We start from the raw sequence: 26,457 nt of genomic DNA on the forward strand, positions 1-26,457 counted from the left end.
GCTTGGAACGGATTAGCCATTTTACTGTAAAATGTGTTCCAAGATACGAAAAACTCATTATACGAAGGCCGCCTCGGAATGGATTAATTTCGTATCTCGAGGTACTACTGTATATCATATATAGATATATACATATACATACATATGTATATATATATATATTATATAACATATATATATATACATATATATATATATATATATATATATATATATATATGTATGTATATTATATATATGTATATATATATATATACGTATATATATATATTATATATATAATATATATATCTATATATATATATATATATGTATATGTATTGTATATATCTATATATATATATGTATATATATATATATATATTTTTTGATATATATATATATAATATGTAATGTATATATATATATATACAGTGGTCCCCCAGTTTTGTGGGGGATGCGTACCAGACCCCCCCGTGAAGTTAGAACCCCCGCGAATGTAATTTGGAACCCTATGAAAATGCTAAAAACAGCCTATTTTGTTAGTTAAAACTCAAGAAAAAACCCACTAAAAATTTTTATACTTGGTTTTTTTAATAGTTTTATCACAAAAAGTGCATTTTATGATGAAATTCATCAAAAAAAACCAGGAATTTGTGGATATTTATCATAGAAAAATACCGCGAATGCGCGAATTTTCCCGCGAATAATGCAGGGAAACCGTTCCCCAGAGAAATTCGCGAATGTGTGAGTCCAGCGAATCTGGAGAACGCGAATACGGGGGGTCCACTGTATATGATATATATATATAATGCATATGTGTGTATATATATATATATATATATATATATCTATATATATATATATATATATATATACATACATATATATATATATATATATATATATATATATATATATATATATATATATATATATATATATATATATATATAGATATATATATATATATATATATATATATATATATAGATATATATATAATATATATATATATATATGTGTGTTTTTTATGTAGTGTGTGTGTGTGTATGTGGGGGGGGTGTGTATGTTATGTATGTATATGTATATGTATATGATATATATATATATATATATATATATATATATATATATATATATAATATATATATATATCATATGTATATATCATCTATCATATTATATCATATATGTTACGCAAAATGTGGATAATTGCATAATGTGTACATTTTGCAATTAATTTTGCCTATTGTGTACAATTTGCAGCGCTTGGTGCCTGCAAATTATCACCAATAGGCAGGCAAAATTAATTGCAAAATGTACACATTTGGCAATTATCCACATTTTGCGTAACATATATATACATACATACACATATATAATATATATATATATAGATATATATATATATATATATATATAAATAAAACCATAATCTCAAGCCTTTGAGAGAGCTTAATTTGTAACCATTGGTTTAAATATTATTGTTTGGTATATAGTCTCGAATGAAAACTGACAAGGTGAGAAGTTATCTATATATTTGGAGCCCCAACACAACATAACAGCTAATGTTAATGAAAGTTGCTCTGTTTTCAAAATGTTTGATCATAAAGTAACTTCTCATAGGCTTCAGGATATAATTCACTTCTTTCTTTTGACTATTATACATGAATTTATAAAAAATTGCCCAAATATGTTAACTCCACTGCCCAGTGGCATGAAATCCTGCCACCCACAAATTTAAAGTTACACATATAAAATTGTAGTTCTAATGGCAGAACCATGTTTTGATTTTAGAACCAAAGTTTACAAGATTTTCTGGAAGAAGAAAAAAACCATAAATACTTCAGTAGAATAATTGTGGGCATTAATGGTTAAGATCACCTTGAATATTTTTCTTTGTAATTATCATCACTGACACCCATGGAGACAAAGCGGGGTCTTGAAATGTACACATCATTTTGGATGGTGCATGTTGAGGATTACTGTCTCAGCCGCAATTAAGGGCAAGGACAGGTCGCGCTTATGTTTTTGTATGGGTGGAAGTAGGTATACTTCCGAATCTGGTTTTAATTAGTTTCATGGGTGGGACCATTAGCCATATATGACATCATGAAAACTCTTCCAGTGCAATGAACTTGTCATGTATTAGTGACGTCCTCTCAAGGGGAGTGTCTTAAAAGTTCATGCGTACATTCTGTTCCCATATATTTTGGGAGGAAAGGATCCTGGGCACTTAGAAGAGGCCTCGTTTTGGAATGAGCATGTGTTATTTCTTTGTGTGTGATTAGTGCTGAAATGGGTAAGCATACATTTATGCCCAAGTGTAGCTTTGTCATTTTGTATCTTAAACATCTGTTCAAAGATGTCCTCTTTCATATGACTTTTGTTCCAGGAGAACTGATTTATATTATTTTGATTTATTTACAATTTGTTTATGTGATATCCCTTTCTTTTTTCTTAAAAGATGGGTCTGGAAACTTTTCTGGAAATAGAGTGGTCTTGGGAGACATTAATGATGTTTCAATTGCCTATCTTGTGACTGATGTCTATTTATTGCAGAGAAAGGGGTGGATGGGTTTTGTCCGATCCCCAGGGTTATTTTGGTGTCCTGTTTTCAATTATACCTTCTATAAAGGTGCAATATTTGGGTCATATTTGGTTAATAATTTTGTTCTTTGAAAATTTGACTTTAGTTAGTCCTGTTGTTCTTTAGTAAATAAAGTTTATTTTTTTATAATTTGTGAATCTAATTTAACGACCTGAGGTAATTGTGATATGTGAGTTGCACAGAGGTCGATTGGTTGGTTGAGCGAGAGAGAGAGTGTCTAATGCTCGGGCCATTGCTACCAGAATACCTCGAAGAGGTAAGTTTTACATATTGCATCCTCTCTGAGAGTGTAACATATATGATGGTGCTATAAAGAATATCCGTGGACAAAGTTTTTTTTGCTAATATCTTCTTTACTTTATGAATGAAGTATTCTCACTTCATCAGAATCTCAGTTGAGAAAAGGGTGACAATTTTAGCCAAGGCAACCTCAAAGGGTCAGACTGTTTGAAAAGAACAATTACAATAGTTGTTTACACTTGAAAGATATTTTATTTAAGAAACCTGGTGCTAACATGGAAAGAACTGAAAAGGAATACTATTTACCTGCGATGATATAGCTGATGGTGCTGTAAGGAGTAAAATGGAAATCTTCCTTCAAGAACCCATCTAATATGAGAAATGCCACAATATTTTCTGCTCTGTCACGACTCAGATCCTTAGTAATGGCTTCTTGCACTCTTGCATCTTTGGCACCCTTGCCCAGCCATGCGTCAACAAGTTTTTGACCTGCACACATTGTATATAATATATTGCACATGCAGTCTTCTACATACAGCATTGCACAAACACAGTTATGATATAAACTTATCATGTCTCAAAGTGTCAATAGTAAAACCTTACATGTTCAAAAACAAAAGAAGAAAAATAAACAAAGCTGATCACTCCTAAAGTTCCACATCAAGTTTTTCATAGCTATATAAATAATTTCATATGAACATTAAAAATAAGCACTGAACCTATTAAAACCAATTGCAATACATATCTAAATTTCAAATCCTACAACAAATTACCACTTAGTTTAATCTACTTTCAAGAAATGTTATTCTGTCCTTACCAGAAATGTTAACCAATAGATTAAATATTCCCACATTCTGGTATGAACATCATAACAACAACAGCTACCAGACATCTTTCAATGTCATTCTTACCATCAATAATTCTTTACATTACTTGACTCTGGATGCCACATAATTAAAAATATATTGCAAAAAATATTAAATACACCACTCATACAGTAAATATATTTTAATTACAAGTAAAATTTAAAAGGCTTTTAATACTGTATGTTGAAAAATTCCATTATCTATAAATATCTTGCTTATACCAAAAATAATATTCACAATTTGAAAAATTACAAAAATGAAGTTGTCCTAAAAAAAGCAAGCGAAACCCCATATAGGGTTAACATATAGAATATAAAAATTTAAAAGTAATTTGAATTTTTCCAAACATTCAGCTTCAAGCACAAACTGAAAATGGTTACTCAAACTCATTGACAAGGTAGTTAAACTACCAACATGTGGGAAAAGCTCCACCCACCCGTCGATCTGCACTCCACTTTGCCTTCTAGATCAGGATCTGAAAGAGGTGGCTTAGGTGGCCATGTAAAGGACTTTGTTTGCTGTAAAATTTATGACTAAAAAATTTCAGATTTCTTCCTATACAACCTCCATTCTTTACATAGGAGACATACCCATTGGTGAGCGATACCCTATGTACACAACTGACTTGTAGGTTCACCCAACCTGGAAATGCCATCTTCCAAAGAGAGAGAGAGAGAGAGGAGAGAGAGAGAGAGAGAGATAGAGAGAGAGGAAGAGAGAGAGAGAGAGAGCACTGAATGGCAACATCATGTATCTGACCATCAAGAGTGAAATTATTATGAATTATTTCTGAGACAGAGAGAGAGAGAGAGAGAGAGAGAGAGAGAGAGAGAGGAGAGAGAAGAGAGAGAGAGAGAGAGAGAGAGAGAGAGAATAACTCCTAGACTCCGACTCCTTCCCCTATGCCAATTCATATGTTGAACTGCCATTTACTCCCCCACCCATCTTCCTCCAAGTGGATAAAAAGACTGGGAATCACTATTTTTTTATTAAGCTTATTAATATTTGATAATTAGTTATAAGGTAAATAATTTATTTATGCTACAAAACAAATAAACATATGTAAGAGAGAGAGAGAGAGAGAGAGAGAGAGAGAGTAGAGAGAGAGAGAGAGAGAGAGAGAGAGAGAGAGAGAGAGAGAGAGAAAATGTTATTGTTTTTGTTTAATCTCATTAAACTTATTATTTGAAAACTAGCATTGTATATTATTATTTTACCATAAAATGTAGTAATGCCCTTAAAGATATATATTTATTCATACACTTCCAGCCCAAACAGAGGGTGAGAGTTATCACTATGACGTACGTTATCTCATGTGGCAAGAGAGAGAGAGAGAGAGAGAGAGAGAGACCTTACATCTTGTTCGGGTTGCCCCAGGTCCCTCAGTGTGAGGCACCTCTAATGTCTACCAGAGAGTTGCTAGTGCATCTTCTGGTATATTTTGTATCTTCCAATCTTGGATGGTCTGGGATGCAGCTTAGATATTTGTCACGCTTACTCTTAAACACATCTACGCTCACTCCTGATATATTACTCAGATGAGCTGGCAACGCATTGAATAGACGCTGCATTGTCGATGCTGGTGCGTAGTGGATTAATGTCCTGTGTGCTTTCCTTAGATTTCCTGGTATAGTTTTGGGCACTATTAATCTACCTCTGCTTGTTCTTTCTGATATTTTTAGCTCCATGATGTTTTCGGCAATTCCTTCTATCTATATCCATGCCTTAATTATCATGTAGCGTTCTCTTCTCCTTTCTAGAGTATTATTTTAAAAATTGTAGTCTTTCCCAGTAGTCAAGATCCTTAACTTCTTCTATTCTAGCTGTAAAGGACCTTTGTACACTCTATTTGTGCAATATCCTTTTGATAGTGTGGGTACCATATCATATTGCAATATTCCAGTGGACTACGAACATAAGCTTTATAAAGCATAATCATGTGTTCAATTTTTCTTGTTTTGAAGTGCTGTAACAACATTCCCATTTTTGCTTTACATTTTGCCAATAGAATTGCTATTTGATCATTGCATAACATGTTCCTATTCAACATCACACCAAGGTCTTTGACTGCTTCCTTGTTTGTGATTGTCTCATTATTAGGTCCCCTATATGCATATAGCTTTCCTTCTCTGTCTCCATAATTTATTGATTCAAATTTATAAGAGTTAAATACCATCCTATTTACCTCTGCCCAATCATACACTTTGTTAAGGTCTCTTTGTAGCGCTTTCCTATCTTCATCAAAAGTAATTTCTCTACTTATTCTTGTGTCATCAGCGAAACTACTCACTACCGAGTCCTTAACATTACTGTCTATGTCTGCAATCATAATAACAAACAGTAATGAAGCTAACACCGTACCTTGTGGCACACCGGATATTACCTTAGCTTCATCTAATTTCTCATCGTTTGCAATAACTATCTGTTTTCTGTTGTGTATAAATTCTTTTAACCATCTTCCTACTTTGTCCACTATATTATGTTTTCTAATTTTCTTCGCTAATATATTATGATCTACCTTGTCAAAAGCTTTTGCAGTCTAGATAAACCACATCTGTTTCATTTCCGTTTTCTTGTGTATGTGCTCACGGTGGACTAACAGTTGAGTTTGTGTACTTTTTCCGGGTACAAAACCATGTTGTCCTGTATTAAACAAATTATTTTTTATTAAATGTTTCATAATATTTTTCTTCATTACCCTCTCATACACTTTCATAACATGTGATGTTAGACTCACAGGCCAATAATTACAGTGGTACCTCGAGATACGAAAGGCTCAACTTACGAAAAACTCGAGATACGAAAGCAAATACAAAGATTTTTGTGGCTCTACATACGAAAATTGTTCAAGATACGAAAGGTTGTTGCTGTAAAGTCCGAGATTCGCCCGGACCACCAATAACAATTTTAAAACTCGCGTGCCACCAACTGAACAGACTCGCCACCATCCTCCTGCTCTCCCATTGGTTCCTGATGCTAGTCCCCACCATAAGATCCTGCTCTCCTATTGGTCAGCATCTCTCCCACGATCCTATCATGCATCGTACGTAGCAGCGTTCTTCTTCAGCCATTGCTTCTCACCAGCGTTATCGTACGCACGCGGAATTCGTTCATTCACATATACGATTTTGTTTATTAACGTAAATTCGTGTTAATGATTTCGTTGTACTACATTATCGTGTTGTGTGAGAACTTAATTAGTATGCTACATAACTTAATTACGTACAGTATAGTCATGGGTCCCAAGAAAGTTGCTGAAGCTCACGGAAAGAAGAGAATGCTTTCTATGCAGACAAAAAGGGAGATAATAAAAAAGTATGAAGCTGGCATGCGGTTGAGTGTGATCGTTAAGGAATACAACCGAAATCCGTCGACGATAGGAACCATCCTTAAGCAGAAGGAAGTCATCAAAGCAGCTACACATTCCAAGGGTGTGACTATTTTGTCCAACAAGAGGAGCCACGTGCATGATGAAATGGAGAGGCTGCTTCTTCTATGGATTGAGGACAAAGAAATCGCTGGCGATACGATAACCGAGACGGCAATCTGCCAGAAGGCCAGCGCTATTTTCAGAGATTTGATTGCCCAAGCTGAAGACGACAGAGGAGAGGAGACATAGACGGCAACCCTAGACTTCAAGGCTTCTCATGGGTGGTTCAAAAAATTCTGTAGACGGACTGGCATCCTTTCGGGGGTAAAGAAATTGAAATTTTGTAAAAAAAAAAAAAAAAAAAAAAAAAAAAAAAAAAAATCATAATAATTATAATTTCTGGGCTCAGCTCGTGTCGCTTGCGCGAAATATCCTTTAATCTATTATTTCTAGGGTAAATGTAACTAACACATACCAGAGAATAAATAAAATAAAGAAAAACGGTCAGTATGACTGACTCGCTCACCCTCTAGGAGGGTGGTCGGTATGAACACTAGGCGAGTAGACCCACTACACGAGCCAAATGCCAATAGAAATCTCCCACTACAAAACCCCTCCAAGAGGGGAGCCGTCCCACAGAGGGAGCAGCTCGCACTACCACTACACCATCCCATGCTTGCGACTGCTGCGCCTCTAGTGGACATCTTTTCAGTTAGCTCGCACGAGTCACACGTGTTTTATTTTCTCTCTGTGTATTTTGTGCCCTTTCTTCGGATTTCGATAATGGAGCGTGCAGCATTGCAGCAGCTAAGTTAAGTACTCAGTATTTACGGTTAGCGAGTTTTTTCCGTCCCCGAGACGGTATTGCCGTTTTTTAGGTATAGATACGTTCTCGGGGGCTGGAAGCATGGCAGCATGGTCCTGCCGCATGTTGGGTTTCGTTCTTGGTTATCCCATACCTAGAACATCCCTTATTATTTTACGCTCTATTTTTGATTATCCGCGTTATTATCGTCTACTCAAGTGGTTATACAATGTTATGTTATTTTCACCTTATGTAGGTTTTTTCTATCCAGACCCTAGTCCAGGTTCTTAGTATCGGCCCCTGACTAGCTTTGAGTGGTAGACTTGCCTTCGGGCTAGTCGCACACTCCTGGATTTTTCTCCTGCTATTTTACCTTCTTTCTTTCATTTTATTATATATATATTTATATGTTTTGTCACTGTGAGGTTAGTTAGCGTCTGGCTTAGCCTAGGTCCCGGCTCGTAGAGCCTAGCCTACCGTTGATCAGTTCGGTCGCTTCCACATAGCTTCTCTCTGATCAGTTGGTTTAGCCCTATGGGCCTATATGCTACCGCTTTTCAGTTCAGGTTGCTTCCCGATAGCTTCTCTCTGATCAGTTGGTTGGCCTAGGCTTGGTTGCCGTATCTTAGTTTATCGCCTCGTGGTCACTACGTGATCACGAGTCAGCCAGACGCCTGCCAGTCCCCCTCCCCCCTCTCCCGCTCTCCCATAGAGTCGGGTGGGGGTGGGTCGGTCTGTCCTTGCTCGCCCCGCATGCCCGCCAGCCTGGCTCCCCCTCTCCCATCCACCGGAGGGACCTGGGAGTCCGGACAGCCCCTGACTGGTTCCGACCTCTCCGCTTCTCGGCTCGGCCGGGTGGTACTTTGGGGGTGCCCTGGCCTTCCCCCCCTCCGTTACTTCCTTGCCGCTCCGGGCTAGCTCGAGTCTGTATGTCATCTCGCCCTTCCCTCCTTACTAGAGCTCCTCCCTATCGGAGCCCTGGTATCCAGCGGAAGGGTATAGTCCACCGTAGTTGGGACCGGAGGCCATAGCATACAGTAGGTCTTTACTAAACCGTACCGTATTGATGGAAAGTTACTTACACTCCGCTTCCAACTGGACCTAGTCCGGTTCACTGCATGACATTGCATGTAGGTTTAAGTTATCTTTAAGTTTATCTTAAGTTTCTTAAAACCATCCCCCCTCCCTACCCCTCCCTTTTCAGTTTACCGGATCTCTCCCGGGATTATAGCCTATTCAGGCAATGCAGGGAGGGGTTATGCCCAAATTTTTTCCGAGCTCCGGCATGTAACGGAGTTCTTTGTCCTTAGTCTGTAAGTGTTTCCCCCTCTAAGATACTCATGTGTCTTCCCACTTACAGGCCACCAACTGTGAGCATCCGGGATGTTCCGCTACACTTCAGGACCCCTGTGGACACGAAGTTTGCCGGTCCCATGCTCCATGCGCGACTCCGCACGGGGACATCCAGGTCTGGTACCATGAGACGTGTACCATATGTTACGATCTGGTGAGCCAGCTTTTGGAAGGCGTAAGTATTCCATCCTCCGCATGCTGCTTCCGCTTCTTTTAGTACTTAAGTTTACGTTATTCACTTTAACTTAAGGCATCTAGTTTAAGTTATATTCTAAGTTTTAGTTTTAAGATTCTTAAATCTAAAATATCACCCTCTCTTACAGGCTCCGGCAGTAAGAGATACGGCATTGGCTACCCTGCGGGCCTGGGTCGGAGGTTTTGGCAAGAACGCCGCCAAGGGTCAGCCCTACATACTGGAGAAGCGATTAGCTCTGTTAATCTTTCCCGGAGGCAAGGCAACTGGGTACGTCGACCCCGGGTTAGAGGCGGACCCCCTCTATTGCCTTTATCCAACAACAACTGGCGGCCTCCTTAACAGAACAAGACCAGGATATCTCCACGGATGTCGCAACCCTGGATATAAATGTTGAACCTATGGTAGGTATAGACGACCTGTTGGCCGAGGTAAGTAATGCAGGTACCCAAGGGTCTCCCTTGGGAGTGACTGTTTCTTCTACCCCTGCAACCTCTCCATCCTTCCAAGGCTTTACGGGTGATGAGTTATATACTCCTCCAGAGGCTTCGGTTAGACCTAAGATCAAGTCCAAACATATGACCTTGTCTAAGACGTCATCGTCTTCGAAGAAAACGTCCTCGTCTTCTTCCTCGCGCAGTCTCCGGCTCGTAATCCCGCCCAGACAGGTCTAAAGGGTCTAGCTCCGGCTCAAAGTCCTCAAAGAGTAAACCTAAGGAGAAATCCCGCACCCCGGCAGTATCACCAGTTTCACTACCTTTGGTGCCTATTCAGAGTCTCCCCTCCACCTCCGCAGCAGCTCCGGTTTCTTTTGGACACCAATGCTGGCCTGTTGCAACAGGTGGGCGACCTAGTGGGCTCCCTAAGACGAGTGTGGAACATATGATATCCCGCCTGTCGGACAGGATCACTTCTCAGGACACTATTATAGCCGGTCTAAGAGAAGCCCCTCTTGCCTCTCCCTCAACCTCCAATACTAGCGGATCTCCAGCTTCCCCCGCATGACTCGCTGCCCCGCTTTCCCCCTCCATGAACATCCTTGGAGAGTGCATCATACGCCCCATTCCAAGATGGTCTCATCTCCATACCGGAGTTTGGAACTCGAAGAATAGAGGACTTCGAGTTCTTCCCGGAAGGCCTACAGCCTCCCTTCATAGGCTACGCTAGGCTCACGCCTTCGGCTATGATTAGAGATGACAGGGTACCAAAGGAGACAGTCCTCTATTCTCGGGACCAGGCCCAACGAGAATGGCTTAGATGTCTAGACGACATGGACTGTTCGAATACCAAGATCCAACCATTCAAAAGTCCCTTACCATTTTCACGATGGACGAAGGTACCCCGCTCCCTTTCCTTACCAAGATAGCGAGGTCGACCATCTCAGCAGCTCAGAAAGGGGAACCCATGCCTCAGCTGAAAGAAGCAGACCCCACTTCTCCGTTGCTCCCGTCAATTGGAGAATTATGGGAGGATTTGCCTAACACTTTTACAGCTGGCAAACTCAAACCTGACTGTGCTATGGAGCAGTTTGGTGAAAAGCTGCCCAGGCTTCCTGATAGTCTTATTCAAACGGAGTTTGACTCGAAAACACGACTAGCCAGGTCAATCAACCTGATGGCTATGTCTGAGGTAGCTACCATGGCTTATGGTTCAGAACCAATTTTTAAGCTTATAACCAAAGCCCTGACTCAAACGGTGCAGTCAGACATGTTCGAGTTTGCCACTGCTAGAACAAATTGCAGAAAGCATGTATTACTAGAGGCAACCATTCGGCATGAACCAAATAGGTTGCTTTCTTCTAACATCTGGGGCGCAGATCTCTTCCCAGAGGCTATGGTAAAGGAAGTACAAGCAGAGGCTACGAGGTTGAACCAAAGCCTTAAGGACCGTTGGGGTCTTACGGCTAGGAGAAGGCAAGACTTGACACCAAAAGGTAAGGGTCAAAGGAAGCCTAGACGTTTCCAACCTTACCAAAAGAAGCAGCCGCGCTTCCCTCAACAAGTTCCTACAGTGCCGTTAGTGCAGACAGCTCAGCCCTCCACGTCTAAAGGTCAATCACAGCCTATTTATGTGATATCCCCTCAGCCTCAACCCTCCACCTCATACGCCATCTCTCCAGCTTACAATCCAGCCTTCGAGAGTCAAGCTTCCTCAGAAGTTTGACCGCTCGAACAAGGGAGGCAGAGGTAAGCGGTCCTTTCGTGGGAGAGGATCGGGAGCCCCCTATAATAGGGGAAAGCACTTCAGAGGAGGTAGAGGGGCGTTACCAGAACCAATGAGGAACTTCAGTGGAGGAAGGGAGGCTGTTTCACTTTCGCCACCGGTGGAACTTCAGCCAGTGGCTCAGAGCATAGTGTTCAAAAGGGCTGGGTTGGAGCTGGTTGACGAACCCACCTCCAGCCAGACCTTTCCGTCAACTTCCTTCCAAGGAATTGACAGAGTACGCAGAGGACCTCCTTCAGAAAGGAGCTATAGTCAGAGTCAAGAGATTGAAATTTCAAGGTCGCTTGTTCAGCGTCCCAAAGAAAGGCTCAAACAAAAGAAGGGTAATCTTAGACTTGTCCCGCTTAAACTTAGCCATCCGCTGCGACAAGTTCAAGATGCTCACGATCTCACAGGTGCGGACCTTACTTCCCCGTGGGGCCGTCACCACCTCTATCGATCTTACAGACGCCTACTATCATATCCCTATTGCAAGACATTCCTCCGTATCTGGGATTCAAGATAGGAGACCAGACGTTCTCCTTCAAGGTAGTCCCGTTCGGGTTGGGCTCAACGTGGCACCCAGGGTGTTCACGAAGCTAGCGGAAGTAGTAGTACAACAGCTCAGAGCTCAAGGGATTATGGTAGTAGCGTATCTCGACGATTGGTTGATCTGGGCCCCATCAGTCGAAGAATGCAACAAGGCCACACTGAAAGTGATCCATTCCTAGAATCATCTAGGGATTCAAGATAAACAGATCCAGTCCAGACTCACCCCAGAGTCAAACTTTCAGTGGCTAGGCATTCATTGGAATCTATCCTCACACACTCTGTCGATTCCGTCCACCAAAAGGAAAGGAAGAAATAGCGAAGTCAGTCAAGCAATTTCTAAGTCACAAACTAGCATCAAGGAGAGCTCAGGAAAGAATCCTCGGCTCTCTCCAGTTTGCTTCAGTAACGAACATCTTAATGAAAGCCAAACTGAAAGATCTAACCAGGATCTGGCGCTCTCGAGCAAATGTCAGGTCCAGGGACAAGCTATCCTCAGTTCCTCTGATTCTAAAGAACCGGCTTCGGCCGTGGGCAAAAGTCAAGAATCTGTCAGTGTCAGTCCCTCTTCAGTTCCCTCCACCAGGGATTACCATCCACACAGACGCGTCTTTAAGCGGCTGGGGAGGGTACTCCCAAGTCAGAAAAAAAAAGTGCAAGGAATTTGGTCAACCCAGTTCAGTCCAGTGTTCCTATAAAACGTACTGGAGGCAATGGCAGTCTTCTTGACTCTGAAAAGATTACGCCACCAAGGTACTCCCACATAAAAGCTAGTATTGGACAGCGCAGTGGTAGTACATTGCATAAACAGAGGAGGCTCCAAGTCACGTCATCTAAATCACGTCATGATAGCCATCATTCTCCCTGGCAGACAAATTCAGTTGGCATCTTTCCTCCACCCACATAGCTGGAGTAAGAAACGTCATAGCAGACGCCCTATCCCGATCCAGTACCCTAGAGTCGGAATGGTCTCTAGACGAGAGTTTCGTTCCAATGGATCCTTCAAAGATATCCCAGGGCTACAGGTGGATCTCTTCGCATCACAAGCGAACCACAAACTACCGTGTTATGTAGCCCCCAACCTGGACCCTCTGGCTTACGACGGACGCCCACGGCCCTGGCTGGACTGGAACAACTGGGAGAAGATTTACGTCTTCCCTCCAGTGAATCTCCTTATGAAGGTCTTAGACAAACTCAGGACATTCAGGGGTCAAGTGGCTCTAGTAGCCCCAGACTGGCCGAAGAGCAATTGGTACCCCCCTGATCCTGGAACTGGGTCTTCGTCCCCTTCGGATCCCCCCAGTCCCAAGCTCTCCCAGTCAGTACAAACGAAGACTGTGTTCGCTTCCTCAGGGATTCTCAAAACCCTAACTTTATGGATTTCATGAAGTTTGCGGCGAAAAATAAAAAGGATGCGAATATTGACCCTCAGGAAATATTCTTTTCCTGGAATCCGATAAAAGAGATTCAACTTTGAGGCAGTATGATGCTGCGTCAAAAAGTTAGCAACCTTCCTGAGAGAGTCAGATATCAGAATCATGACAGTTTTAATTCTGCTATATCCTTTTTCAGATCTTTATTTGAAAAGGGTTTAGCAGCTAGCACGATTACGACAAACAAGTCAGCATTAAAAAACATATTTCAATTTGGATTTTTAACATAGACTTGACAGATACCTATTCTCGTCTATTCCTAAAGCATGTTCTAGACTTAGGCCCTCTGTCAGGCCTACGTCAGTTTCTTCGTGGTTCTTAAACGATGTTCTAAAACTGGCTTCCGAAACCAATAATGACACATGCTCGTTTATGATGCTCCTAAGAAAAACCCTGTTTTTATTAAGCCTAGCTTCAGGAGCAAGAATTTCAGAACTGTCGGCTTTATCCAGAGATCCGGATCATGTTCAATTCCTTCCCACGGGGGAAGTGCTACTTTCTCCGGAACGTAGCTTTTTAGCAAAGAATGAAGATCCTTTGATGAGGTGGGAACCTTGGAAGGTACTACCTCTTCCACAAGATGTTTCCCTTTGTCCGGTTTCAACCTTACGAGCCTTTCTATCCAGGACCTCCTCTTCCTCATCGGGGCCCCTCTTTAGGAGGGAAAAGGTGGTACTTTATCCACTAAAGGCATCAGGCAACAAATCCTGTACTTTATCAAACAAGCCAATCCTGACTCCTTTCCAAAAGCACATGATGTCAGGGCAGTAGCCACCTCAATTAATTACTTCCAGCATATGAATTTTGCTGATTTAAAGAAGTATACCGGATGGAAATCGCCGACAGTGTTCAAACGTCACTACCTTAAGTCCTTGGAAGCTCTGAAATTCCCAGCAGTAGCAGCGGGTAACATTGTTTCCCCTGACTCTAGCTAGATTATAGTAGAAGATTCAGTCCTTTTACCTTTATACCTGCCTCACCCAACAGTTCGTCTATTCCTGCCTTGTTCATTAACATTTACCTTGTGTCTTAGCTGCTTTATGATTGTATAGTGCCCCTTTTGTCTGGTTAGGGACACTCACATCTGATTACCATACTGATCTCATAGATGTTATCCCCTTATTTTTATGCTAGGGGATACATCATAATGCAATGGTTACGGGTTTTGTATATTAAGTCATATACATTCCTAGATATATTATTTTATCATTGATCAATATTTATGTAAATTTATACTAATTGCTATTTCTAATTTTGATACATGTTGTTACACAGATTTATGTCATAGGTAATCATTGTACCTATTTGTATATGTAAATTACCTTATATTATTAACATAATTAGATTTAAGGGTAATTTAAGCATATTTCTGATTTTGTTTTACTGTGTACTTGTATCTTTCTAGCAATTATATTCATTCTTTTATTTTCTATCTTTTATTTGAGACCTATTTTGTTTTATTATATTTTATTTATTTTGTTTACAACCTTGAGCTGTTTCTCTGGTACGATTTCGCGCAAGCGACACGAGCTGAGCCCAGAAAAAGGATTTTGACGTAAGGAAAAATCTATTTCTGGGCGATTGGCTCGTGTCGCCAGCGAAATACCCCCCCTACCCATCCCTTCGCTCAAGATTGTCTGCTAACTTCAGGATGGCCACTAGAGGCGCAGCAGTCGCAAGCATGGGATGGTGTAGTAGTAGTACGAGCTGCTCCCTCTGTGGGACGGCTCCCCTCTTGGAGGGTTTTGTAGTGGGAGATTTCTATTGGCATTTGGCTCGTGGTAGTGGTCTCACTCGCCTAGTGTTCATACCGACACCCTCCTAGAGGGGGTGAGGCGAGTCAGTCATACTGACCTTTTTCTTTATTTTATTTATTCTCTGGTATGTGTTAGTACATTTACCCTAGAAATAATAGATTAAAGGATATTTCGCTGGCGACACGAGCCAATCGCCAGAAATAGATTTTTCCTTACGTCAAAATCCTTTTTTAAGTTTTTAGTAAAGTTAAGTGTTACAGTTTTGTTAATGTGTTTCATAAAGTTTAGTTTAATTTTCCTGACATTTTTAATGTGTTTCGTTATGTTAAGTGTACGTACTACGTAACAAATTTTCTGCCATTTGTCCTCCTCCTCTGTCGCCACTTTCATAGATAGCCTTACTCGAAAGGTAAGCTTCCACATTTTACTACATACGTACGTATGTACGTACAGTATTTTTTGTATACCATGTACACTAATACACTTTATTTACAGGTACATACATATTAGTACTACTGATACGTATTAAGTTAGGTATTGAATGGTCCAAATTGTTGTAGTATTTCATTGTTTATAGGTAAATTTAGCTTTATGAAATTTACTGGGGTGTTTTTGGAGGGCTTGGAACGGATTAGCCATTTTACATGTAAAATGCTGTTCAAGATACGAAAAACTCATGATACGAAAGCCGTCTCAGAATGGATTAATTTCGTATCTCGAGGTACCACTGTACTTGCCTCTAGTCTTGATCCACTTTTGAAAGTAGGGGTAATATATGCTAATTTGTGCTCATCACAAATCTTGCCTGTATCTACACTTTGTCTTAATAATATTGCGATAGAATGAACTACTTTCATTAACAAAATAGCAGGGAAACCATTAGGCCCAGCTGCAGCTCCATTTCTAATTTTATTAATAGCCTGCACAATATCAGCTTCATTAATATCTGCCTGATAAATATTCACTATTTTCATCCCTTATTTCTGTATCATTATCTTCATTATCTATTCTAGGGGTAAATTCTCTCTTATATCATTCTGCCAATATGTTGCGTATTCCCTTTTTTTCATTCGTTAATCTCCCTTCAATTCTTAGAGGGCCTATTTCTATTCTTCTTTTATTCATCTTTTTTGCATACGAGTACAATAGTTTGGGGTTTTTTCATCCAAGTCCCGTTTTTCATTTTCTTTTGATTGTATAATCTTTTGTTCTGCATTTTCTATCTTACTTTTTAGTTCCATCACTTTCCATGCATTTTTTTCTTTTGCAAGACCTTTTTTATACTTTCTGATTTTCTGGAACAAGATCCTTCTGTCTCTTGGTATGCATGACTGATGTTTAATTTTCTTCTTCGGTATATATTTATCCACTATTTTCTCTAATATTTTATATAATATCTCCGTATTTACCTTTATATCATCACTTACGAAAATGTTATCCCAATCTTTGCTTAATTCTTCATTTATTTCTGACCATTTTATATTTTTACTGTAGAAAATGATATTGTTATGATACAATAAAGTTTCATACATACTTACCTGGCAGATATATAGTACTTAGCTATAGACTCCGTCGTCCCCGACAGAAATTCAAATTTCGCGGCACTCGCTACAGGTAGGTCAGGTGATCTACCGCCCTGCTCTGGGTGGCAGGACTAGGAACCATTCCTGTTTTCTATCAGATTTTCTCTTCCACCTGTCTCCTGCGGGGAGGCTGGGTGGGCCATCAATCGTATATATCTGCCAGGTAAGTATGTATGAAACTTTATTGTATAATAACAATATCATTTTCATACATTCAACTTCCCTGTCAGATATATACTTAGCTGATTGACACCCTTTGGTGGAGGGTAAGAGACAGCTAACTACTGAATAGACAGGTAAACAACATATGTTGTAGGTATTTATAGACCTTGGTTCCTACCTGATTAGATGGAAGACTTCGTGGCTACTGCCTGGGAGTCTGCTTCACCTCAAGAGCCTTAGCAAGATAGTGATCTGTGGCCAAGAGTTCTTGTGGGTCTGTCGATGGGGTCTTATCCACTTACTCGGCAGAGCCTGACTGGCATTTGTCAATGGGTGCTAATCCACTTATATGACAACACGCCTTATTTTAAGGAGCACACAACCGATCCCGATCACCCGATCCTAACACCTGTGTTAGTTCTAAGATTGTCATGAGTTATCCCCCAAACTCTTCACAAACAACCCATAACTCGAAATACACAGTCAAAAACGCACACACTAAAGTACAAAAAAAAATTTTGTACCCCTCTGATAGTCAGATACCCCTGGAGTTCCTTACTGAACCGAAGCGACGGCCGCCTGTGCGACATCTGACACTTCTTCCAGCAGGAAGCCAAGAACGTATCCGACAAGAGGGTTACGTACACAAAATTAAGGATCGGTGCTTGCTCCAATACCCAGAACCGTCTCCGCTGACACAAACGGACAGGAGAAAAACATTTCTCATACGTTACGCGCACGTCCCTTCAAGTAATGAGATGCAAACACCGAGTTGCACCTCCAATATGTTGCTTCTAAGATATTCTTAAGCGACTCTCCGGAAGGCAATAGACGTTGCGATAGCTCTTACTTCGTGAGCTCTCACTCTCAAGAGTTTAAAAGAGTCATCTGGGCAGTTCTTATGCACCTCCGTAATTACGCTTACGCTTCTTACAAAGAAGGCTAAGGCATTCTTCGACATCGGTCTTTTAGGGTCCTTTACCGAGCACCATAGACCGTGTTGCGAACCCCCCATCTGTTTCTTTCTGTCCAGATAGAATTTAAGCGCTCTGACCAGGCAAAGAGACCTCTCTGCCTCTCTGCCTACTAGACTAGCCAGGCCCTTTACCTCGAAGCTCCTGGGCCAGGGTTTCGAGGGATTCTCATTCTTAGCAAGAAAGAGAGTCTGGAACGAACAAATAGCAGTCTCTCCTTTGAAGCCCACTCGTGACTCAAGGGCGTGCAGCTCACTGATTCTCTTCGCCGTAGCGAGAGACAAAAGAAATAGGCACTTCCTTGTAATATCTCGAAAGGAAGCCCTGTGAGGTGGTTCAAACCTTTCAGAAGACAGAAATTTTAGGACCACGTCCAGATTCCAGCTCGGAACTCTAGGTTCTTTTGATTTGGATGTTTCGAAAGAACGAATGAGATCATGCAAATCCTTATTGTTGGCCAAATCTAATCCTCTGTTCCTGAATACAGCCGAGAGCATACTCCTGTATCCTTTAAAGGTTGGTACAGAAAGATGCAATTCCTCCTTCAAGAAAAGAAGGAAATCTGCAATCTCGGTCACAGAGGTATTGGAGGAGGACAACTTCTTTGACCTACACCAACTTCTGAACACCTCCCACTTCGATTGGTATACTCGCATAGTAGATGATCTGCGGGCTCTAGCGATTGCGCTTGCCGCCTTGCGAGAAAACCCTCTCGCTCTGACAAGTCTTTTGATAGTCGAAAGGCAGTCAGAGCAAGAGCGGGGAGGTTTTGATGGTACCTCTCGAAGTGGGGTTGTTTGAGCAGATCTGTCCTGTTTGGAAGAGATCTGGGAAAGTCCACCGTCCACTCCATTACCTCTGTGAACCAATTTCAGGCTGGTCAATATGGGGCTATCAGAGTCATCCTATTCCCCTTCGAGGCCACGAACTTTCTGATCACTTCCCCCAGGATCTTGAATGGGGGAAAAGCGTACACATCCAGTCCGGACCAATTTAGGAGAAAGGCGTCTACTGCAAAAGCTCTGGGGTCGTCTGCCAGAGCGCAAAAGGTGTCTATCATCTTGGAGAGGAACGTGGCGAACAGGTCTATTTGAGGCTTCCCCCAAAGAGACCAAAGGATCTGACACACTTCTGAGTGGAGGGTCCATTCTCTGGGAAGGACCTGGAACCTCCTGCTCAGCCTGTCCGCTCTCACGTTCCTCTCCCCTTGGACAAACCTTGTCAGTAGTTATATTTCTTTGATTCACCCAAATAAGAAGATCTCTTGACAGTTCGTATAGAGAGAGAGAGTCCCTCCTTGTTTTCTTACATAAGCCAGAGCGGTGGTATTGTCGGAGTTTATCTGCACTACCCCGTCTCTGACTATCTGCTCGAAGCCCTTTAAAGCCAGATGTATGGCTAAGAGCTCCTTGCAATTTATGTGCAATGACACCTGCTCTTCCGACCAGGTGCCTGACACTTCTCTCGATCCTAAGGTTGCACCACAACCTGTCTCCGACGCGTCTGAAAATAATATCAGGTTCGGGTTCCGAACTTCCAGGGACAAAACAACCTCTGTTTTCCTCTAAGGGGTAACCAAACCACCTTAAGTGATTTTTCACCTCTACCGGAATTGGAAAAGTATCGGAGAGCTGTCCTGTCTTCCAATTCCAATTCCTTTTCAGGAAGAACTGTAGAGGACGGAGATGCAGTCTTCCTAGAGGAAAGAACTGTTCCAGCGAGGAAAGGGTCCCCAGAAGGCTCAACCATTCCCTCGCTGAACTGCGCTCCTTCCCTAAGAAGCTGGAGACTGTGGCGCAACCTTTTGATATTCTCTCTTGAGAAGGAAACACTCGAAAACCCCGAGAATCCATCCGAATCCCCAGATAACCCATGTTCTGGCTGGGGATCATCTGAGATTTCTCGAGGTTCACGATCAATCCTAATGACTTTGTCAGGTCTAATGTCGTTGAAAGGTCCTCCAAACACTGTTTCTGCGACCTGGCCCTGATGAGCCAGTCGTCCAGGTATAGGGAGATGTTTATTCCCATCAGATGTAGATGTCTTGCCACATTCTTCATTATACTTGTGAAGCCTTGAGGAGCCATGGACAGGCCGAAACACAGGGCCCTGAACTGATAGATCCTTCCCTCCATCATGAAACGAAGGTACTTCCTCGACGAATGATGAATCGGGACATGGAAATAGGAGTCTTGAAGATCGAGAGAGACTATCCAATCTCCTTGGCGAAGGGCTGCAAGGACTGAAGCAGACGTTTCCATGCTGAACTTCTTTTTCTCTACAAATCTGTTCAGCGCACTTACATCTAGTACTGGTCTCCACCCCCCCGAAGCTTTCGCTACTAGAAAAAGGCGATTGTAAAACCCCGAGGAGTTGTGATCCAGTACCAGCTCGATTGCTCTTTTGTCCCGCATCTGTTCCACCATTTGACGAAGAGTATCCATCAGTACAGGGTCCTTGTATCTGGCGGACAGTTCCCTCGGTGTTGATGTCAGGGGAGTGCTGTCCTTGAGTGGGATATAATATCCCTTCTTGATGACCGACATGGACCATGTGTCGGCTCCTATGCTTGCCCAGGCTTCCGCAAATTCTTGTAACCAAGCACCTACAGGTGTTTGGAGGATCACTTTCTCATTTCCCCTTTTTAAAGGGTCGGAAGGAAGCTCTTCCTCTTCTTTCCGTCGTCTTTCTTCTGGAAATTGTTCTAGCCGGAGGGCCTCCTCGAAAGGGCTGCTGCTGCGTTGGACGAGCCCCTTTCTTTTCTTCATTGGCCACAGGCCTATTCTTCCTCGATGACTGCCTGAGGAGATCTTGAGTCGCCTTCTCAGTTAGTGAATGTGAAATGTCCTTCACCAACTGAGAAGGGAACAAATGCTCTGAAAGAGGGGCGAACAGCAAGGCGGATCTCTGTGAAGGACAGACGGCCTTAGTGAGGAAAGCACTATAAATTGCCCTCTTCTTCAGCATTCCCGCACCAAAGAGGGAGGAGACCTCTGCCGACCCATCCTGAACTGCTTTATCTATGCATGTAAGTATGCTATGCAAAGCTTCTGGGTTTAGGCCTTCCGCTTTATGGGACTTTTGGCCTGCCTGGTGCTTCGCTCCCCCCAGAGATGGCCGCCCGTGCGACAACTCCCCTGGAAGGCTCGTTGCGCCTGACAGGAGATCGGTGTCTAGATCTTTTGACAGGAAGCTTGTCGTCCTTTCTACGAGGAGGCTCCTTGGAAAGGACTCCTACCAACGACACTAGCTGCTCTTGCATGTTCATCAAAATCTTCTTGGTAGAAGACTCCCTATCTTCTTCAAAAGCAGGAGAGGGAGATCTGGAAGGCGCTTCAGGCTCCCTTACAGCAAAGGGAGTTAACTCCTTTCTAGCTCTCTTTATGACCGAAGGCGCTTCTTCTTCGGAAAAGCGCTCGGGGCTAGAGTTCAACTCAGGCTCTTTCCAGTTTCTCTTTAACGGACGGGAAAGCTTCGTATCTTTCCATCCTCGTTTCGGTGAGGGAGATCCCGATGAAGAAAAGCACTCATGAAGGACGCTTTTTCTGTAGCGATCCCTGGCAGTCTGAGATGTAACAGATTCTGCCGAAGGGACGCCTGATCGTTGGGGATTTCTGGGCCAGGGAGCTTGGAAGAGGTCTAGGCCTGGGACACTTACATCACTGGAAATATCACCCTCACTTTGCTTAACTTCTAATGCCGCCATTTTCTCTTGCATTTTTTGAAGGGAAGCCTTGAGTTCTGCAATTTCAGAAGCCGAATCAGTAGGACTAGCAACCTGTGATCGGCCTGATAAAGATGGAGAATAATAATGAGTAGAAGCAGCTACAGAACTAGACAAGGGTTCGTTAGATCTAGATCTACTAAGGCTTTTATAAGCCGCCTTCCTCTCTCTGTCCCTCTCTAACTTCTTCAAGTAAGAAGTTAGAGTCTTCCATTCCTGAGCACTCAACCTTTCACACTCATTACATGTGTTATCTAAAGAACACTCAACAACTCTACATCCTCGGCATGCAGTGTGAGGATCTACCGAAGCCTTCGGAATCCTCACCTTACAGCCTTCATTCACACACACTCTGAAACCAACACTTGAGTCAGACATATCCAAGAAAAATCCAAAGCCAAGTCCAAAAACAGTTCCAGGATAGCGAATGCCAAACAACGATCCAAGTACGTCACTAAAAATCGGTCGAAAGAAGATCAAAAGCGTTGAAAAAAGAATTCCAGTCAGGAGGTAGTAACAACAATGTCGACACCACCGGCGACAGAGAAAATCTGATAGAAAACGGGAATGGTTCCTAGTCCTGCCACCCAGAGCAGGGCGGTAGATCACCTGACCTACCTGTAGCGAGTCCCGCGAAATTTGAATTTCTGTCGGGGACGACGGAGTCTATAGCTAAGTATATATCTGACAGGGAAGTTGAATGTATGAAATTGTATTTTCCATATCCTTCCCACTTTTTCATTTCTTGCTTATCTCTGTTTTCACTTGCTTTGGAATGGACTGTTAATTCTATGACATTATGGTCTGAAATCCTCGCATTATAAACTATTATTTCTTTAACATAATTCACCTCATTCACAAACACTAGGTCTAAAATATTTTCCTTTCTTGTTGGCAAGTGATTTATTTGTTGAATGTTGTAATCTAGTGGCATATCTCATAGCTTTTCGAATTGCCTCTTATCTTCTGCACAACTATTACTCTCTTTTTTATATGTATAAATACAACCACAATCTCCTATTAGTTCTTTCCAGTCTACGAAAGGAAAATTAAAGTCTCCGGATAGGAGAATAGTCCAGTCCTTGTGATTTCTACATATATCATCCAATTTTTCTATTATTGTGTCAAACTCTTTAGTATTAGGGGGTCTATATATTATTATGATCATTAATTTTTCAGATTCAAATTCTACCGCTATTAGTTCACATTCTGAGTTACTATATTTCTCATATATTTTTCCTTGTTTTTTTGTCTTTCCCATATATCGCAGTTCCCCCTTGATTCCTATTTTTTCTATCTGATCTATAAGTTTGGAACCCTTTTATTTGATCATCATTACCAGTCTCTTGGGAATACCAGGTTTCACTTATATTCATTATATCTATTTTCTTTTCAATTTGGGCTAGTTCTTCTAAGAACTCTATTTTTCTTTTTAAGTTACTCGTAACTAAACCCTGTGCATTCATCACTATGACGGTTTGCGTGTTATCTCCTTCATTTAATATTGGTAATAATAAGGATTTTCCCATGTCTCTTTCCTGTTCTGGTATGTTGTTCTTTTCTTCATTTCCAGAAATTCTGACATTAAAATATCCAACTTTTCCAAAATACTTAATCCTCCTTCATCATAATTATTCATTTTGTGTCTGAATCTGCAATTTTCTCCGTATCTGCACCATCCCCTAGCATCGTATATACAGTATTTATCTCTTGAGCTGTAGTATCTTGGAGCTGATGCTTGGAAATTCTTTGCTGACACTCCATATCGTGGTGATGGCTTGCTTTTTTCCTTCACCTCATGTTCTTTGTTCCTCTCTTTATTTGTTTCTTTTCTATTTTGGATTTTATTATTTAATTGATTGTTTATTTGATTTTGATTCATAGCTACAGGGTGTATATATTTACATTTTTTGTCGAACTTACATCCTTTTCCTTCTTTTAGGTTTTTGCATATTTTTGGATGTAGATCTCTGCATTCATCCTCATAGCCGTCTAGGTATGCACATTTAACAGATTTCATAGTTGTGACATACCTTGGGATGTTTGTAGTTATATCCTTCACCGAATCTGCAATTCCCTCTTTTCAAAAGGGTGCAGACTTTGTCTTTCTTGTCTATTTTTTCCTCTTTCCCATCCTTGTTCAAATCTGGGTAGAGCCTCTTCGGGATTTTATTTTGTGTTGTCATGTCGTAATTTATTTCTTCTTATGTATGCTGCTTAATTGCCTCATATGTAGTATCAATGAGTATCTCTGCATCCATACTCTTGTCTTCCTCTTTGTTTTCATTATTTTTTTCTGTCATTTCAGTTTTATTTTCTTCTCTTCCATTTTTCTCTTCTTCTTCCTCTTCCTCTTCTTCTTCATCCTCTACTATTTGCACATTAAGTCTTGATTTAATAACATTGTCTATCCATGATAGACATGTTGAGCAAAAAAATCTGGTATCCTTACTCATATTTTGCATGACTTCAGCACATTGAGGATGCATTGGAATGTTGCATGCAGAACATATTAGTACTATTAGTACGTATTAAGTTAGGTATTAAATGGTCCAAATTGTTATAGTATTTCATTGTTTATAGGTCAATTTAGCTTTATCATGAAATTTACTGGGGTGTTTTTGTAGGGCTTGGAACGGATTAGCCATATTACATGTAAAATGCGGTTCAAGATACGAAAAGCTTATGATACAAAGGCCGCCTCGGAACGGATTAATTTTGTATCTCGAGGTACCACTGTAATCAATGTTTATATATCCTGGGAAAATTACAATAATTTTTATCAATACGGCATGATCCTAGGTGAATTACATAGTATTATTCACAATTCTCCTGCTGATCATATCTGTATAATCGGGGACCTTAATTCTCATTCAACAAAATAATTTTATGACAAACTTATTCACTGTCAAAATCATGCTCAACAGATTAGCGATGAATGCTCCTCCCTCCCTCCTCCTATTCCTATGGGAAAAATAGAGGGGACACAATTACAACCTCTTCACTGGACCATTGAATCACATCTCCACAACTTCATGATATTATGACCTACAATATTCGCTACAATCTTGCAACAGACTATGATCACATCCCTTTACAAGTGTCATTCTGTACCCCATCCCTCCCTACTGTGAACCCCCTAACTGATGGCCCACCAGCTGTAAACTAGGATCATAAAAACCAACAGAGAACCACATACTCTATTTCAACCGGCAGACGCCTTACTGTGTACTAACAAAAATTGTAGAAATGACCACCACAGGAGAGATCTGAAATTATGTATGAATTCTATTCATACATAATTTCAGTTTGGCTTGCTTCCAGCAGGGCTACCTTTAGATTTCGTTAAGGTAATCCTCATAATATACCTGGATGGAATGACTTGGTTCAAGATCTGTGTACATATTCACGAAAAATATTTTTACTATGGAGGCAAAATGGTAGCCCGAGGGAAAGACGCTGCAGGCGAGAGCACAGTTCAAACTTGCTCCTAAGCTCTGCAGAATAAATAAAAAGCAACTAAGAGCTGATGCAATGTCTATAAATTTATAATCTGGTGATTATCCTTGTCTTTGAACAGATATCCAGTCCTTACATCCCAAAACTAAAAAGCTATCACAGAGAGTAGGAGAAGTAGTCGGTGACGAGGCTATCGCAAGTATGTGGGGCGCTCACTTCAGCAATATCCTGAATTGTATAAACTATCAAGACTCTCAAATAGACATAGATAGCCTCCATACCGATAACATTCCATTTAATTTTGCAAGTAGTATTATACACCAGGTAACATCAGTGATGCCATAAACACCCTACCTAATTATAAATCGCCCTGCTGCGATGGTCTTCCCACAGATGCTTTCAAATTCTGACATCCAATAATTTACATTTTGCTAGATGCCCTATTCAATGTGTGCATAATTCACCAGTTTCTCCCGACTCCCTACCCTTAGTTCACTTGATACCATTAATCAAAAACAAGCTAAAGGATACAGCTGGCCCTGGCAATTACCGTCCAATTGCCTGGGACACACAAGACCGAGTGCATGTCGCTGCTCCTAAGGTTGCTTAAGCATATTGCAGAACCACAAATTTTCCTCAGAAATCATCAGCTAGAATTCATGTACGATTTTCCGTATTTGGGTCACATTATCACAGATGACCTAAAAGATACAGCAGACATAGAACAGAGGCATCATAAACTTATGTACAACTGGCAACATGATTGCCAGGAGGTTTGCCTTCTGTCACAGAGACTTGAAACTGCTGCTCTTCCACTTGTATTGCTACGGTATATATGGGTGTTCCTTTTGGACGAAATACACCCAAGAGACCATGAGATGTATCACTGTTGTTCAATATGACATTTTGAGACGCTTCACAAACACTCCTCACTACCAATCCACCACACAGATGTTCACAGAAAACCACCTGGACAATTTAAGAATCATCGTAAGGCAAACAATTTCCAGTCTGACTGACTACCCAGAACTCTGATCACAAAAATTGACTCTCTGACTGACACAGCAACCGCACCAGCAGACAACCCAGAACTCACCAACAAGTAATTCAATCACTAACCATCTATCCACCAATTATGCCCCCTCTCTCTCTCTCTCTCTCTCTCTCTCTCTCTCTCTCTCTCTCCTCTCGCTC

General features: G+C 41.2%; 1 protein-coding gene across 1 annotated transcript in view; it reads right to left on the minus strand.

Moving 5' to 3' along the window:
- LOC135222432 (ATP-dependent DNA helicase Q1-like) overlaps nt 1-26,457 on the minus strand; it is a 196,984-nt gene that overhangs the window by 18,529 nt on the left and 151,998 nt on the right. Inside the window, exon 12 of the mRNA XM_064260519.1 lies at nt 3,140-3,322. Within this exon, the coding sequence (XP_064116589.1) occupies nt 3,140-3,322 (183 nt within the window). The remainder of the gene's footprint in view (nt 1-3,139; nt 3,323-26,457) is intronic.

Source organism: Macrobrachium nipponense, chromosome 3 (genome assembly GCF_015104395.2).
Source record: "Macrobrachium nipponense isolate FS-2020 chromosome 3, ASM1510439v2, whole genome shotgun sequence".
Taxonomy (NCBI): Eukaryota; Metazoa; Arthropoda; class Malacostraca; order Decapoda; family Palaemonidae; genus Macrobrachium; species Macrobrachium nipponense.